This window comes from Pleurodeles waltl, chromosome 1_2 (assembly GCF_031143425.1).
Source record: "Pleurodeles waltl isolate 20211129_DDA chromosome 1_2, aPleWal1.hap1.20221129, whole genome shotgun sequence".
NCBI classification, from domain to species: Eukaryota; Metazoa; Chordata; class Amphibia; order Caudata; family Salamandridae; genus Pleurodeles; species Pleurodeles waltl.
Window position 1 is genome coordinate 491,194,238 of NC_090437.1, and position 16,685 is coordinate 491,210,922.

At 43.9% G+C, this 16,685-nt stretch overlaps 1 protein-coding gene across 1 annotated transcript in view; it reads right to left on the bottom strand.

The window, feature by feature from the left end:
- ARHGEF38 (Rho guanine nucleotide exchange factor 38) overlaps window positions 1-16,002 on the bottom strand; it is a 215,098-nt gene extending 199,096 nt beyond the window's left edge. Inside the window, exon 1 of the mRNA XM_069241343.1 lies at window positions 15,273-16,002. Within this exon, the coding sequence (XP_069097444.1) occupies window positions 15,273-15,465 (193 nt within the window). The 5' untranslated portion in view covers window positions 15,466-16,002. The remainder of the gene's footprint in view (window positions 1-15,272) is intronic.
- Between the last annotated feature and the right edge of the window lie 683 nt (window positions 16,003-16,685).

Sequence of the window (16,685 nt, forward strand, 5' to 3'; positions counted from 1 at the left end):
TGTCTACCAGAGAGCTACACACCCAAGGGAAAATCAGTTCTAACAATGGTTTCCCTCTCTTGGGCCTGTCTTCTAGATGTTTGCAGGAACAAAAGGCATCCTGCACAGGTGTATTGTGGACAGCGGTCCTTCAGAGGCAACTTCACCTTTGAAGTTCGCCTTTTGGACCAACAACCTTTGCAGCCTTCCTGGGGGAGGAGGTCACACCTCGTTCCTGGCCTAATGCTTTTGTTTTCTGGCCTGTGAGTCATTGACATGTCTCCCCAGGTGGTTAGAAATCTGTCTAAGTGTGAATGGCCTTTGTGAGGCAGTGCAGGGTAGCAGCTTTCTAGTTTAAAATTAATAGGGACATTGAATCCAATCTGACCATCAGATTAGATGTAATTTTCCCATTAATTTGATGCCTTACTGGACCTGGTTAGGTGGTCCTATTCAGACGTTAGATGTGTTTGAGTGTAAACCATTTAACACTGTGTTAGCCAATGGGGCTCCTAACCTTCCCCAGCAAAACGACAATTTGGAAGTGTTGCTTGAAAGACATATTAAAAAAATGTATGTCTAACTTCAGAATATATTGCTCCCTGCCATAGGGTTTGGTGGCCTGATTTTAGGGTAGTCTGACATATACACTTAAGGGAGGTGGTCCCTTTGCCATTAGGAGTAAAAGTGTGGCACAAAGCCCTTTCAGTCTGCAGTGGCAGGCTGAGGTGTCTTTCACGTTTTGTATGTGCAGAATGGCACAAACAGTACTGAAGTCCTGTGTAGACACTCTGCCTTACATGCCATGGGTACCTGGGTATCATATGTTAGAGACTTAGAAGTAGGGTACTGCTTGTCAATTGGAGATGACCAATTATACATAATTTTGTAGAGGGTGGAAACACAGGTGCTAAGTTCCGGTTAATAGGCCTCAGTGCACTCTCAAATTAAAAAAAAAACAGTTCTAAAAAGTGTGGGTGAACATCCAAAAGGTGTGTTTCCTTACAAGTGGTACTCTTTTATATATGACTACCAATCTTTGTAAATTGGTCTCAAAACGTCTAGAATGGAATTAAAGCATGCATATTCAGGGGATATTCATATAAATTGAGTACAAACAGAAAAGACTATCCCCTTTGCATTTTTACTAGTAGGGAGTTGGACATCTTAGGGCTGATTTACAAAGATATGCAAAATTCTGTAAATGAGTACCACTGTAGTAATTATATGTAATAAGTAACTTTTTATATACACACCTCTCCTGTATGACAAATGAATTATCTAAGTCAGCATAGGTCAAAAGTTTTCCAAATATCTTATAGTCACTTTGTCACAAAATTTTATTGTCTGCACTTGCAAGTTTTTATTGCATAGTGCTATGCTATATTGTGCCATGACTTTTATATTGCTGATGATTTTACTTAATCGAGATAATAAACAATTTAATGTTAATGTTACCATTGTAATTCTACTACCTGTATTCATAAATGCTTTATGAATCAATCTCACTTTATTTTGGTTCTTCACTGTGGTGGTACACTGATGTTTTCTCAAACAGCTGAAATTTATAAGGTAAAAAGCTCGTCCGGATAGTTAGGACAGTTTGGTGTGCTAAGCAATGGACGTCATTAAGTCACACAGTCACTGGAAAACAGGGTAAAACAACCTTCCCTAATAAGTAATTTCCATCTAAAGACTCCAACATCAACCTATACCTGCTGCGTGACAAAACGTCCCTAGAAGCTTACTAAAGTCCTGCTCTGTCTTTGTTCATAGACCCACAACAGTTAATGCTTTGCCCAAGACAAGTAGTGCTAATAGTTTGGTAAGCCTCACCACACCCCCCCATCACTGGCTCTCCACTAATATCAGCTCACAGCACACCCAACCTCCAGAGGCTCCAACACGTAGATGGCACATCACCAAACTATCACACAATACCAGATCACCCCATCACAAGGACAATATAACAGCTCATGCATCTCCACCATGCCAGAACTAGACTGCATTAATGCTCACAATCTCCTGCACTACTACCTGTCTGGCTTCAGATCATGTTGCAGCACAGAGAGCTCTATCTTACACATCATAGACATTGCCCTCCTGACCTTAGATGAAGATGGCCTCTGCCTCCTGATATTGCTGAACCTCTCAGCTGCCTAAGGTCTGGCCTTTCAAGATAGTAGTCTAACAGTCGTCAATGAGTGCCAGTCACATATGTTTAAAAAAAAACTGATTTAAAATATAACCTTCTGGTCAAGATAGTACAACTAAAATTTGCAAAGCAATAAGTTATCCCACTATTATTCACACCCTGCACTTGTGATTTGGATTCACTGGCAATGTCCTTCATTGGTTCTCCTCCTACCTTTTTCTCCAGGTGCTAAAAGATCCTTAGGACCTGTGTTCCCCAAGGGTTCCATAATGTATTCAGTCATCTTCAACCTCTTAATGGAGCCACTTGGCGACTTCGTGCTCTAGTCACAGATAACAGCATGAACATTCACTACCATGCCAATAATATCTAACTCTGCTTGAAAGTATCATCTGCTTCAGACAAACACCTGCCTCAAACACTGCCTACACATTATTCAGACCTGGATGTCCAGTGCCTACCTGAAGTTCAACCCAATCAAGATAGAATGTTGATTATTTGCTAAGAACACCAACCAGGAAATAATATAAATCTAGATCAATGACATGAACATTGAGGGATTTGAAATCCAACTTTCACTGAATGCCAGGTCACTTAGATTCACCTAGGACACCAACATCTCTCTCAAGCAACACGTTGTCTTTAAAAGAATGATGGCCTGGCACTAGCTTTCTCCTCTAATAAAAGTATAACTGTTTCTTCCAGACGGTGACTTTAGAAACTGCTGCTCAAGCCCTAATATTATCCCATCTGGATGGTTGTTATGTTCTGCTCCATGGCCTCTTAGACTGCACACTGGCACCTTTTAAGGGCATCAGCACGTCTCATCCAGAGACTCACAAAATAGGATCCCATCTTCCCCATCCTGAAGGAACTTCATTGGCTCTCCTGCCAGCCTGCACCATCTTCAAAACTGACTGCATCATTTACAAAGCCATCATAGACAGCACTCCACTTATCTTGCAGACAGGTTCACCAGCTCTTGTTTTTCTCAGCATATCCAGAGGAAGGACCCTATAAAGCTAAATATTAAGAAGTGTTGAAACACCAAGTCAGTAGTCTTTGTCCATCTATGCACCCATGATCTGGACCACCATCCCTGTACCCATATGGTCCGCCCTAATTCTTCTCTCTGAAGGAGTTGAAGACGAGCCTCTTCAAAGAAAACTACATAATGTATTAACAATCAAACCAGCTACCTCTCCTATCACTTGTTGCCTTTATGCTTGTCTCTGACATGTATAGCGCTTCACTGCCTTTTAGCTTAGTTTTTTTGATAGAGGTATTACATACATACATCCATACATACATACATGCCCCTGGCTGCACCTACTATGATGACCTCTATTTCAGAATTTGTGTACTGCAAACGGATGTTTTAATCTATGTATTCCCTCCCATAGCTCAGTGTGGCAAATGAAGCAGGAAGTGGAAAAAGCAGGAAGGAACACAGATCAACTCCCTTCTCTAGTGAAATGGTGGGTTCTTCATGATGATAAAACAGAAAGTTCATTTATAAAGTCCCTCATTACAAGTTAAGAGCTAAATTCTGCTCCCTTTGAAACAATACTTTTGCACATGGATCGGAACACCTCTGCAGTTTTTACCTTGATACCTGCAGAACTTTTTCAGGTGAGTATGTCTTCAAAAAAGGCAAAGCATGCAGAATTCTGTGTGTTATGCTTCATTTTCCTGTTGAAAACTAATAGGTATTAAACACGTGCTAAACACCTCACCCTGGGATAGTGGTATGTACCACCTATAGTAACAACTCCACCTTGTTCTTTACAGCTTCCAATAAGGGCCTTCATAGTGAAAATATTATTACTTATTTGATAACATATATGAAAAACAATCGTAATTTCAGAAGTTCAATTCTATATTAGGCATCGTTTTATTGTTATTTATTAATAGGGTGTAACACACCTTCCCAAAGCAAAAAAAAACGAAAATGTAAAACTTCCAGCGGACTATGATTAACTGATGATACGTCTAGAATAGCAACCAAATGCATCCAAGCAGAGAAAGGGGTTAAGATGCTACACAATTCAAGCAAATAAATTGTGAGGAAAGCAGGCACGGCAGAATTTAATCTGCTTGCCTCCTGCCTTCATATATGCCTGTGCCACTACAGCGGCCAAAGGCTATAAGCAGAGAAGGGGCAGAGTCCACAAGGCTTGGGAGGGACATCACCTCTGCCCTGCGCAGGCCTCGTTCAGTCATGCATGGGTTGTTTGAAGGTTTGTGGGATTGGGCGGATTGAGCAACAGGAGGCAGAGTTGGCGGCATTGGAGTCCCCATAGACCCCTACTTTACCTCTTTCTACTGCTGAGCTTACCTCTTGTAAGTGCAGGATTCCTAGTCGCCCATCAATATGATTATTTACCTGTTTACTTTGTCAATGGAAGTTCTTGCAGTGTGTTTGTTAGAGGAGATCAACCTTCCTGTTTGTTAGAGGAGATCAACCTTCCTGTTGGTTTACTTCAAAATGTATTTCCTCATTTTCTGCTTTTAGTCGCTGAATGTTTTAGAAAGCATCAGGGCAAAGATCTAAAAAAGACATGTTCCTAATGAATTGACCGGCCTTTCCTACCAAGAACATTTACTCAATGAAGAGGCATTCCCCGTGGTTGTAGGTGCGGATGGTTTGGAGCTGCTCTTGGCTTGCTTAGCATGGGCCACAGGTGCATACCACAGCATCGTCCACTGAGAAACAGTTGCAGGGAAGATGGTCGCAGGTGGCCCTTTGGTTATTTTAATTCCATGAAAGGCATGATGGCTCGTCTTCTACCTGAGAGCCACTGTGTTCCAGTGGTGTGGAAAGGGCACTCTCGTCCCTAATGTAATGAGGGGAAATGGGCCCTATTAAAAGAATGCCCCAATTGAGTTGATGTGCCCTCTCAACCTTTGGGGCCCTGGTATCACTGCACCTAATCCGCAGTTGCTTCCTACAGTTCAGCTACAATAGCTACATTGAAAGCTGTGGTGTTCTGAATTTGAGGAAGAGGCAGCCATTATTCTAGCAGGAACCCTACAAACAGAGGTTAATTTTCATGGTCCTCAATTTTGGCAAGTTTCATTAAAACGTGTGGGCAATACTTTTTTCCATTCACTACAGCCTGCTGCAGTGTCAAGGGTGGTCGAACCGAGCCTCTCACGTTGGTCAGGCTGTATGTAAATAGGTAGGTTTTTATATAGCACGGAAGGTACACGGAAATGTAGTGATGTGCCAGCGCTCACACAATTGTGCCTTGTGGGGACGGTGTGACTAGATTGTCGTCAGATGGTTTTATCGCCAACAACTTGGACACTAAACCAACCTTCGCCCTGAGCAGAATCGTAGAAGGAAGGATGGGGTACATGAGAAGAGACATGCCACTCTGATTTAGACACATTTTCATAACCATGTGTTGCTATTAGAAAGGGCCACGACGTTTTCCTAAAGAGAAGTGAGTGCGATGAAAAGACTGTACTTACAAGTGACTAAGTGAGGCCAGCTTTTGAAGAAAGCATGTCTGTTTCTAGAGGGATTCAATTTCCCTTTAGAAATTAAAAAAAAAAGATCCTGATAGAAAAACCCGGTGGGGGTGGGGGTCCTTTTGTGACTATGCTCCTGGTGCTATCGGTTTACGGTGCTGAAACAGGAGCACGGTATTCCGCCATGGCCTGGTTTACAGCCTCACACAATGCCTCAGTGGTGCCAGTGATATGATGAATGCCAGGAGCCCCGAGGGAAAATAGAAGTTTTATCATGCTCAAATGTTTTTCCAAACACATCTTTTTTTAATGTAAAATCTTTTCGGTCTGTTTAAGGCCTTTTTTTGAAAGTATCACTTCAGTGAAGTGTTTTTTCGGTGCGAATAAAACGCTTGCAACTTATTTGGGGGGTCCACAGTCTTTGTGGAGCATCAGATCTGCCATGCATTAACGGCCCATTATTTCCTTCTACTGCTCGCTGCGCGCGCATGGGTCTGCCCGTTGTTTATACTCACCACAGCCTCCATGTTGACTAAACGCCCGTGCTACAGAAACCTCAGCCCCAGAGGATGAGAGCCAACGGGGTAGATTGCAAGTGCATTTATGCACCTCACTCAAAGGGTGACGACAAAGGGGACAGCAGCTTAGTGTTAGCACAAGATCCTTCTTTATGGTGGCGTGGGCTCTGGAAAGGGCATCAGAAGAGACCCTTCGGATGGACATTCTTCATTGGTGTAAACAATCACTTGCCCAAGGAGAATGTAAATAAGTGGGAGGTATACAATCACCTGTTTTACATAAAACCTATAATTTCTACTGCTTAGCATGGGGGGCTCCTCCATTAGGGCAGAGGAGTGTTTTATTCCTTTGTGGTAAAAGGGGCAGGCATAGGGGATGACAACCTTGGGGGGAAGTGCACAGAGCACTCCTCTCAGAGCGCATGTGTGTTTGGTGGCCATCTCAGGCCGGGCAAACACACATGCACTGTAGGCTCTCTCCAGCCCAGCAACATCGTTGCTGGGCTGGAGAGAGCCTGCACAGACTCACAGTGTGCCTCGGAGCGCCCAGCCAGGGCGCTCCCAGCCAACCCTGACACTGCTCAGATCAGCATCAGGATTGGCACGGGGAAGGCTGGGAGCCTGTGCATGCAGTGCCAGCGAGATGGAGGAGAGGAGCGGCGTAGCGAGGTAAGTTTGTATTTTATTTTATTTTTTAATTATTTTTTCAAACCCCCACCCGTATGCTTCCCCCCCGCACCTCCACCCCACACCCCCTGATCATTAACGGTGCGAGCCGCGACTGCTGCTTAGGAATTATTTGCAAATGTTTTGCAGTAGAATTCAAAACCTACACTTGACGTACAGCCAGCACTAGCTCCTTGCATGCTGCAGAGTTCAAGCACTTCGGAGCTTCATGGGGTACCACATTAATAAATGTAAACTCATTTACCTATTAGGCAAAGGACTGTATGCCAGATTCCGTTTCGGAACATTACCATTAATGGCCCTGATGAGCAGATGGGGATCCAACTTAACATCTGATATTTGTCCTGTTTGTGGTAATTCCCTGGAAACAGTAGAGCATTTTATGTTTTTCTGTCCTGCTTATTTTACTCCAAGGTCTAAATGGATCCGTGACATTTGTCGGGAATTGAAGTTAAGAAAATGTGCTTTAGCTTTGAGGATACTAAAAAGCCATAATTCAAGTGTGTTAATTTATGCTGTAAGCAAGTTTTTAGTAGAGGCATGGCATATATGTAACTTTTATCTATAATGTTTTTAACTGGTTTTAGCTCGGGCAGAACGGATTTTACTTTTTTTTGTAAATTTGGTTTATGGTAGATTTGTATTGTTTTATCTATGATGATTTTCTACTTTATATTATATTGCTTTGATGGTCTGCTGGCCGAATAAAGCTTGTGTGTGTGGGAAACTCACGTGAATAAGGAATGATCATGCCAATTGTACATTAAAATAAAATCTCAAAAGCCTCTATTTTAGGTCGAGGGCGCACGCCTGTTATAAGCCTGTGGGCATTTAAAAATGCCCACCTCACGCCCATCACTTTTACTTGTTTGTGGGCTTTCCTTTCAAAAATCCTTTGTAATCATTGGTAAATGCTTTATGTTAGTCACACCTTGGGGAGGTTTTATTTTCGCCTTGCATACTGACCCTGTTACACGGATAATTGCATGATCGCTGATAGATTTGACTGAGCAAACTTCTTTTTCCTTTTGTGTGTCTCCTTTGCACTCATGCTCATGGCATCCATGGCGCTTTGAATCAGCTTGCTTAAGTCAACTGTTTTACTTTTCATTTTCAATTTATGTGGCAAGAAAAGTATAGTTATGAATTTTCACCATGGAAATAGGCCCACAGGTCCCCTAACGCCTGCCCTGACCCAGGCTTTAAGAAATGGGGCAAAGTAGGCTTTGCCCCATTTTTTGACCCCTCCTCCCTCCCTTGCACCATTTTTGCATGGGAGTATAAATATGGAGTTAAGGCCATAGAGTCATTTTTGTGCACGGGAACGCCTACCTTGCATCTCATTAAGGCAAGGTAGGTTTTCACTTCCAAAAAATGACTTTAACTCCATAAATTTGGCGCTAGACGGATCTAGCACCAAAGTATAAATATGGAGTTAGTTTTGCACCGAATCAGAGTAAAACAAAATGACACAAATTCAGTGCAAACAGAGTATAAATATGCCCCTTAGCGTCAAAAAATTACGCCAATCTGGTTAGAGTCATTTATTTTGACTCTAACCCTCCTAACATCATTTTTTTTACGCTAGCCTACCCTTTGCACCGGCTTGCACCATTCCATAAATATGGTGCCCAGCTGGTGCTAAAAAATGGTGCAAGCCGGTGCAAAACTTTTTGGTGCAAAACTGCGTCAGTGCAGTTTTGCACCAAAAAGTATAAATAAGGCCCTGAATGTGCTCTGGTGGTAGAATTTTTCCCCAAAATTACTCTTAGTTATGTGAGCAGGCATAATCGCATTTTTATCAGTAATTCTACATCAAAGAGTAATACAGCATTACCGAAATTACTCCAATTACTCCAGAGTAATTGATATAACGCCCAGGTCTACACACCACGCCCCTCGACCCGCATGCCCCTCCTGTTCTGCCCTGCGTCACGGATCCATGTCCATATCACAACACTCACTGCCCCTCTCCTAAGAGGCCTCTTCCTGCTGCACAACTCGTAACCATTCAAAGGTCTATTGAGTATCTCTCCTGTGGCATGCCAGTGTAGGGCCTCCTTGAACTTTCAAGTGAAATGTTTGATTTAAAGAAACTGGACGCTCTTTGCATGAAAATGGTGTTTTCTTTATTTAAAAAAAGATTGTGTAAAATGTCCGATTCAGTCCAATCATTTGAAAAACTGGTAAATACTGCTCGGCCCGTCCAGCTGTGGTTCACTTTAAAAAGAAGTGTAAAATGCTGATTGGAAGCTACAAATGATGGCTGCCTGGGAGGAGGGAGAGCGACCAAGTGACTTGGTAGGCCACGCTTTCCGAGCCCACCTATCACATAATGTGGCCGAGTCCTCTACCTGCCCACTCTTTCCCCTCAGTAGCCAAAGCTAAGGCTAAACCTGAGTACAGGTGGGAGCTGGAAGCCTGGTATGGTCTGTTTTTAGGGAAACCACCATAATTAAAGCAGGATCTGGACTGTAAACCTCGCCCGTGCAAAAGTCACATGCCACTTTTCGCAAACAGTACTATAACTAAATGGATAGGTACAAACAGACACTTGCAATCGTTTCTGTCTTGCAGTTTACTACCTCTGTGTTACTCAACTCAGTAGTTCTCATTTTATCACCGGTAAAAGAAGGAAAATCCGAGTCAGTCACAACACAAGTTTTGGACCTGTGACCTTCGGGCTGGTTGCAGATTTCCGTTCTACACCTTTAACCTAATGGCCTATCTTAACAGCTAAGTCTGCTGTCCAGGTGTGTTATCGCATAAGGTATGCCAAAAGGTTAAGACGCCTACCGTGGAGGTCTGTGATTATCCAGTAACCCTCAGCTTCCGATACTTGTAAGATAACTCAGGTGGTTTATAGTCCTAATGCAGAACACTTCGTGCTTTCTGCACTTCAAAGGCTGCAATCCTAGTAAGAGAGCTCAATGGGTCCGTGTATTTGTTGCAGAGGTCCACGAGTAACAGATGCCACGTTCCAGAGCCATCCTGGCAAATATGTTCGAAATGGGCATAAGCTTCAACCCCCTGCATTACAAACTGAAACTTGTATTCTGAAGGCAATATAAGGAATAGCTTTGTTTTGTTGATTGGCAGCTATCATTAGCACAAAGAAACAATTCGGTCTAAACCCTGTGCCCCATAAATGATCATTTAACATGCTTATTCACCTAGGGAAACTGAACTGAGGTGCAGGATGTTGTAGGAGGGGTCGGAAAGCATGCACATTACAGATGTGCTCCTGGCCCTCTCACCTCCAAAGCCACGCCCAACAGTAACAAGTAAATACAAATAATGCAACTGTTAAAGGTTGTTTTCTGCATTTCAGGTGCAGAGAGAGCTGCCCTCCCCCCCCCCCCCTTTTCATTTGTTGGTTATTCCTATTATACATCCCGGGAAAGCATCAACCTTAATTCAGGAATGAAAGAAAAATACCTGCCCGTGTTCCCTGGCCAGGCAGGATCTTGCATTTAGAATTGTAAAACCTGTGAAGGTTAGGCCCTTAGGTTAGGTGGCCCACTTAAAGCCATGCATTCATGTGCTTGTCGAATAGCTGCAAAACTGCCATGGTATGGTTAAAATGGAGCAACAAAAAAACAGTATTTCTAACAAAAAGTGGCGCCTTTATTGGAATAATACATTTTTAGTTGCGAACATTTGATACCTCCAAGGTCCCTTCTTCAGACAGATTATGTCCAACTGCAACAGATACTTCCTTGTAGGAAATGGGCGTCTAATAGCATTTTGCAGAGCGTGAAGGGTAAGTTTGGTAATAACTGGAATGGAGTGAACAAATTATGTTCTTTGCTTTCCTTCCAGCTGTCACGCAGACCACTACCTACGGAATGTAAATTGACATGGACTATGAAGCAAGGCTACTACATCTGATATCAGTAACTTGAGAACTCTGGGAAAAATGGGAATGTCTCGTTTTCACTGGATTTCTTTCGATTTGTGTGTGCTGCCTCATCAGAAGCAGGTTGGTCAAGTGAGTGAAATCACTGGATTGTACAGAACACAAGGTTGTGTGAGAGGTACGCGAGGTGAACTTGAATCCAGAACTCCAGACACCACCCCACTATGCATGAGACGTCTTTTGGTACGTGCTGGACTGCAAATCCCCGTCAATATTTACTTGTGAATATCTGAACCAAGAAGAAGGGGTTTCCACATAATATAAGTAATATCTGGGTGACTACGCAGATGAATGTCCCATTCGTACTCTCTTGGCCCAATCTGTCAAACCTGGCGAGGTAAAGCTGGATATTTGCTACCTCGGTGTTACCCCTAGGTTTAGCGCAAATTCCTAACTTTTATAATATCACCAATAAATCCCAAAGGCAGTCCTGGAAACCTAAGCCAGTTGCAGATTCCCATCAATAGTCACAGTCCTAACATTTATGTACGTGGAAATTGTAACTGGTGGAAACTTTCTAATGTGGAACTGTAATGCAAATGCACATTTACAGAAGCTACTTTATGCCTCCTGCTGAAATTATTTCCCCCCACGGAGATAAACCTCTTTCCTTTCACTCCTATTATTAACTGTCTTCTGGAAATACTATTACTACTGAGCTTTTCCAGGGTGGCAGACTAGCTGCAAAGCTGGCAGAAGTTATTTTTCCACTGGCCACAGATCAACGTTTTATTGATGTAGTGAAGCATACAAGTTATTAATCATGTATTCCGAACCCTACTTGCTGGGGGTTATGTCAACAGACACAAAGTTTTATCATTAAAACTACACCGGTCAATGTTTTTATGTATTAATTGTTTATTTAACAAGCCAGAACCAATCCTCCTCTTGCATAAGAATACAGGGCAGTTTGCCTATCCTCTCCAAACAGCCTTTAAAAATTAAATAATGTAGTTTCCTATATTACAAGATTGACAGATATTTAAAAACTGTACGAAAATCTGAACGACTCTGGACTTCGTACCTCAACCTTGGAATCTGTTTCACTGCTACACTGCTCTGCTCAGTACTTGCTCAACAGTGAAACACTGCCCAGCTTTGCACAATCTCATCTTTGAACATCATCTAGATGTTTTAATTTTTAAGAAAATCTGGTTCACTTCCGTTGGCATTCCATACTTTACTGACCATGTCCCACCACATTTAACTTTTATGATTCCCTTAATAGGAAAAGAAGTTCTGGCCCACATCCTAATAGATAATAAACTCTTCCATTTCTTGCTTTTGTGGCAGTCCTCCAGTGCCGATTATGCCTACAGTGGATTTTTAGGAGGCGACAATTTCCCATCTTATTTTCTCCCTATCACAATTTGTGCTGCAGACAGATTTAAACTTAAGGGCATATTTACTAGCCCCTTTCACCGTGGTTGCATCACTTTGTGTGATGCTATGCCGGTGCAAACCTTTAAATTATATCTATGAGGCTATTCAAATCCACTTTGCATGGCATTGAATGGCAATATCAATAAGGAGTAAGGCAAGACAGGGCAAATTGCTGCGTTGCCTTACTCTGCGTTAGGGAGGCATTCCATGGGCATTGCTGTGGGTGTTCCCATGCAACACCTGTGGATTCATATGTATCCCCAGATTTACAAGACCTTGTAAACCTGGGGATGAGCACAAACCTTACTCCTCCCCAGGGGAGAAGGAACAAGGAGAAATATATTTATTTCTCCTCGTTTTTTCCTCTTTCTATGTGTGCTGCATTCTGCAGCACACATAGAAAGAGGAAAAAGCCTCCCAGGTTTGTTTTAGGGCAGGACGGTGCCCCTTCCTGCACAAAAACAATCCTGCAGGCAACCCAGGCACCCTCACACCATAGTATAAGGGTGCCTGGGTTGTCACTAGGCTGCTGAAAAGGAGCTAGTGCAAGGGGAATGGCCCGGAATGCCCTGTATACCATAGATGCAGTGCACTTCTGCCATTTCCCTTTGATACAGGGCAGAGCAGCAAGTTGACTTGCTGAGCTGCCCTGGCCACAACCCTATCAATAATGTGGGTTAGTGTATCAGACACTCATGATAAAACCTTTATCCACACATTTTATTCTTCGGCACTCTCTCAGTTGGTGTTTTCCACCATCCAATCCAATATGCTTCATTTTGTTGTGCCACTGAATTGAATACCTGGGGCTCTCAGTTACTGATCCTCATGTTTGACCATTTGTGGGAGCCCTTTACATTCTATGGTCACATTCCATCTTGCCCTCAAGTAGGGCACCCTGTCACTGATACACGTTTGTGCCTGTGATGGTTGAATCACTCATGCCCCTACTTCGGGCCTATGCATCCCCTGCAGATGTGCTCCCAGATCATTTTTCGACCATAATACTCTGCCATGCTAATTTCTCACTACCCTTAATTTAGTAGTCCCTGTTGAATCCTTTCCCTTTAAACTTGCTAAAAGATGTAATAAACGGCACTCCGACCAGACAGAAAAATGCAGTGACATTCCACCAACTGGAAAGCCAACTGAGGGGATAATGTAGTGTGGATGCCAAAATTCAATTATAACGTAACTGGTATTTTTCCAACCTGATATTTTCTATCCCTACCCTTAATAAAGAGATTCGTAAGCCCTCCGGATGTACAATCTCCCCTGCTGCTACAAAATCTGAAATTCATCGACAACGTTCTTACTCCAACACCTGGCACCGTCACAGAGTTTACTTCGGGAGTACAGCTTCGCCGCCAGTCATGGCATTCCACTCTGGGTCTCTGGTTGGCTTGGAGTCACTTGTGGGAGGTTGGTTTGGGGTGGATCTTCTGTCTTTGTGATGTGTTCTTGTTTACGAATAAACATGCTCTAAAACAAATATTGGTCTGCTGTCTTTTATCACCTGGCTGCCTCCCTTTGAGATAAGATAGTAAGTTCGCACAAACACTGAATCCCATGAATAAAGCTTCTTCCTTAGAGGCTATAATTCTTCCATAGTGGCTGTAGCGACTTTGGCAGCGACCCTCGCTCGTGGTTTGTTGTGATTTTTGTAACTTGGTAGAAACTCACTTCGTCAAATGACATTATTAAAAGAAGAGTCAAAGGCAGAGTAGACTCAAGGCTACATCATGTGGTCACTGTCTTATATGAGAGACAAGTATGGACTAAAGGTATGGAAGTTACACTGTGTTTTTCATGTAAGTGAGACTTTGCCAGGGAAACCAGAGCGAGGCTTGAAATGTAAATACTTCTCTGAATGCAACTGTATATGGAGTAAAGATAGGCACGTATATGTCAGCCTCACACATCCGGTCTCCATATTAAAAACATCTGGTGGGCGGGTGACAAATGGAGGCTCTGATAGTGAACATTCATTCAGAAACCACACACTGTTTGTAAAGTGGCATGGTAGAGAGCCACCTGCAAAGATCCGTTTAGACTGTGCATGCTGACTCAGCCTTTCATTCTTCAGAGGTTTATAAAATAAGCACCACAGACTTTACTAATGTCACCACATTTTTTAAGCACGAGGAGAGAAGTATGTGGTGCTCCCTACTTAAGTTGTTATCAGTAAGCAGGTATCACGTGTATCTATGCATTTGCTTACTTAGCAGCTGTTTTCCTACAGTGAGGTTTGAAGCTGTTAAGGATCTACCTTGTTCAGAAATTGATTCATACACTGTACATTCATTGTTTTTTTTTTAGCAATTCAGAAAGTTCAGATGCTGAGCAAATTCTGTCAGTGAGCCCTAACAAGGAACAATAACATAAGCATACGGCTTTGCAGTGTACCCGCCTCAAACAGCTGGGACTGGTGTCCAGCTTAAAATACACATTTTATCTATCACTTGTTTCAAACGTGCACTTCTTTAAAACATCAACAGAAGTGCAATGGCGTTACAGTATTCCACAAGTAACAAGGATGTCCAGGTTTTCGCAAACAGTTGGTGATTTTTTCCTACAATAACAAAAGTATATTCCCCGCCGCATCGATTGAAGAGACAGGAATGTTACTACCAGACGAACAGTCCTCTGAAGGAGGCTAGTGCTACGTATATTAGACTGCCTCTGCTTACTAAGAAGCAATATGCGAGACAATTCTACATTTTAGCAAAGAATCCTACATAATCCGAAGTCTACGCCCAGCAGCTGCATCTAGACAGCAAATCAGACCTGATAATTAGGTAAAGTTTACAATACAGTTCAGTAAGTTTGCAGTGGCCACACAGAACCGAGGGTAAACTTGAGCTCAGGCGCCGCTATCCCGTAAAAAAAACCTCTTTTGGTTAATGCGCCTGCTGAAACGATCTGATTGCAATTAAAGGTTAAGGTTACAGTCAAATAAATCAATCATCTAATTATGGCCCCTGTCATTTGTTGTTCCAATATACATTTACCGTACGTGACATTTGTATGTCAAGATATACACCATATGTGACACTAAAAAGCCTGTGCATCTGCAGACCAGTTTTCAGTGTGTATTTTTATAAATGCAGAGCTCATAGTGAGGGCAGTCCTGCAGCGCAGGCTTTCCCTGTACCTTTTAACTTCTGGTTGTACTCTGTCCGGTCAGACTGGCTCCGCCTCAGGGTGCCCGAGCCGCCAGGGTCCGCTGGCGCGGCGCTCTCCACGATGGTGTCCGTCTTCCTCCTCTCCAGCATGTACAAGCGGCTCTTCAGGAAGGGCAGGGTCCTCTTCTTGCCCCCCGAGGGCTCCTTGCCGGTGGCCTCCATGCCCGGTGACCCCTGACCCGGGAGGCTCGAGCCTGGACTCACAGCTGATCAGCTGCCGCTGGCCGGCCAAGCTGCACCTGTTACCGGGCTGCCACCTGGGCAGGCCCTGGGCTCCACCCCCATGAAGTCATCGTTACACCTGTCACCTGAGAGCCCTGCCCGGGGCCGTGTCACCCGAGAGCCCCGGCACCCACTGCAGGGATGCCTTTCACTTCTCCCGGTGAGAGTGAAGCCATCCGGGCTTGGCGACTGAGAGTCCCCTCTAGTTCACACCGGGGGTCCGGTGACCCCTCCCCAGCCCTCTGCGCAGCGGGACTGCCCGAGGAGCTTGTTGCTAGTTACGTGGAGTTATGTGACAACCCTTTTGTATGGTAAAGAGGGCGGGGGCGGCCGGCTGCGAACAGACACAGTGGCATTGCTTCCCAAGCTGTAAGTAGCCCGCGGCCCTGGGCTGAGCGGGGCCTCGCGCGCACCTTCCCGGCCCAGCCCTTCCGCAGGCCTGCCGCCGGCACTCTGCTCGCACCGTCACCCTCGGGACATGGTGCCAAGGAGACACGCGTGCACGGACGCCTTCGCAAGGTTTCTGAGGATGCAGGCTCTGCGGAGACGCGGACATCTCTGGTTTACAGAACAAAAATGCTCCGTCAGAAGCGCATTCAACCTGGTCTGAATGTACTTAAGGGGTGTTCCAAATACCAGGAAAACATAACACCACCCGATTTTAAGCACAGCCCTTCAAGTTGTTGTAACTAAGTGTTGCATCACTTCTGTGTAGTAAGTCCAAAGGGCTGTGATGTGTAATACGGTAATTTACCTGGCGTGGAAGAACTCTCTGGACAAGGTGAACTCGCTCAGTGTTGCAAAAAAAATACACACTTTTTCCTACTGGTTACACGCTGTAATATTATCGTAGCTGTGATTTGCAGTGTTGTACCAAATGTTGCAGTGAATAGTTGTAGTGTTACAGATGTAGTGCTTTATTTTCGTGTTGTAGTTTGGCAGGGACTTAGTTGTAGTAACCGTTTTGCAGTTCTGCCGTTGTAGTAATAGAGCTGGGACGTTAGTGAGGCTGTAATGTTAAGGTATTGTAGTGTTGCTGCTCTACGGTGGTAGCAGATGAAATGTTGTGTTTGTGTTTGCTGGGGCCTGTTTATAGTTGATGCAACAGGTGCAGCAGCATCACTGTGCACGGACGCTAAAGGCCTCCCCGCCCCAATTAT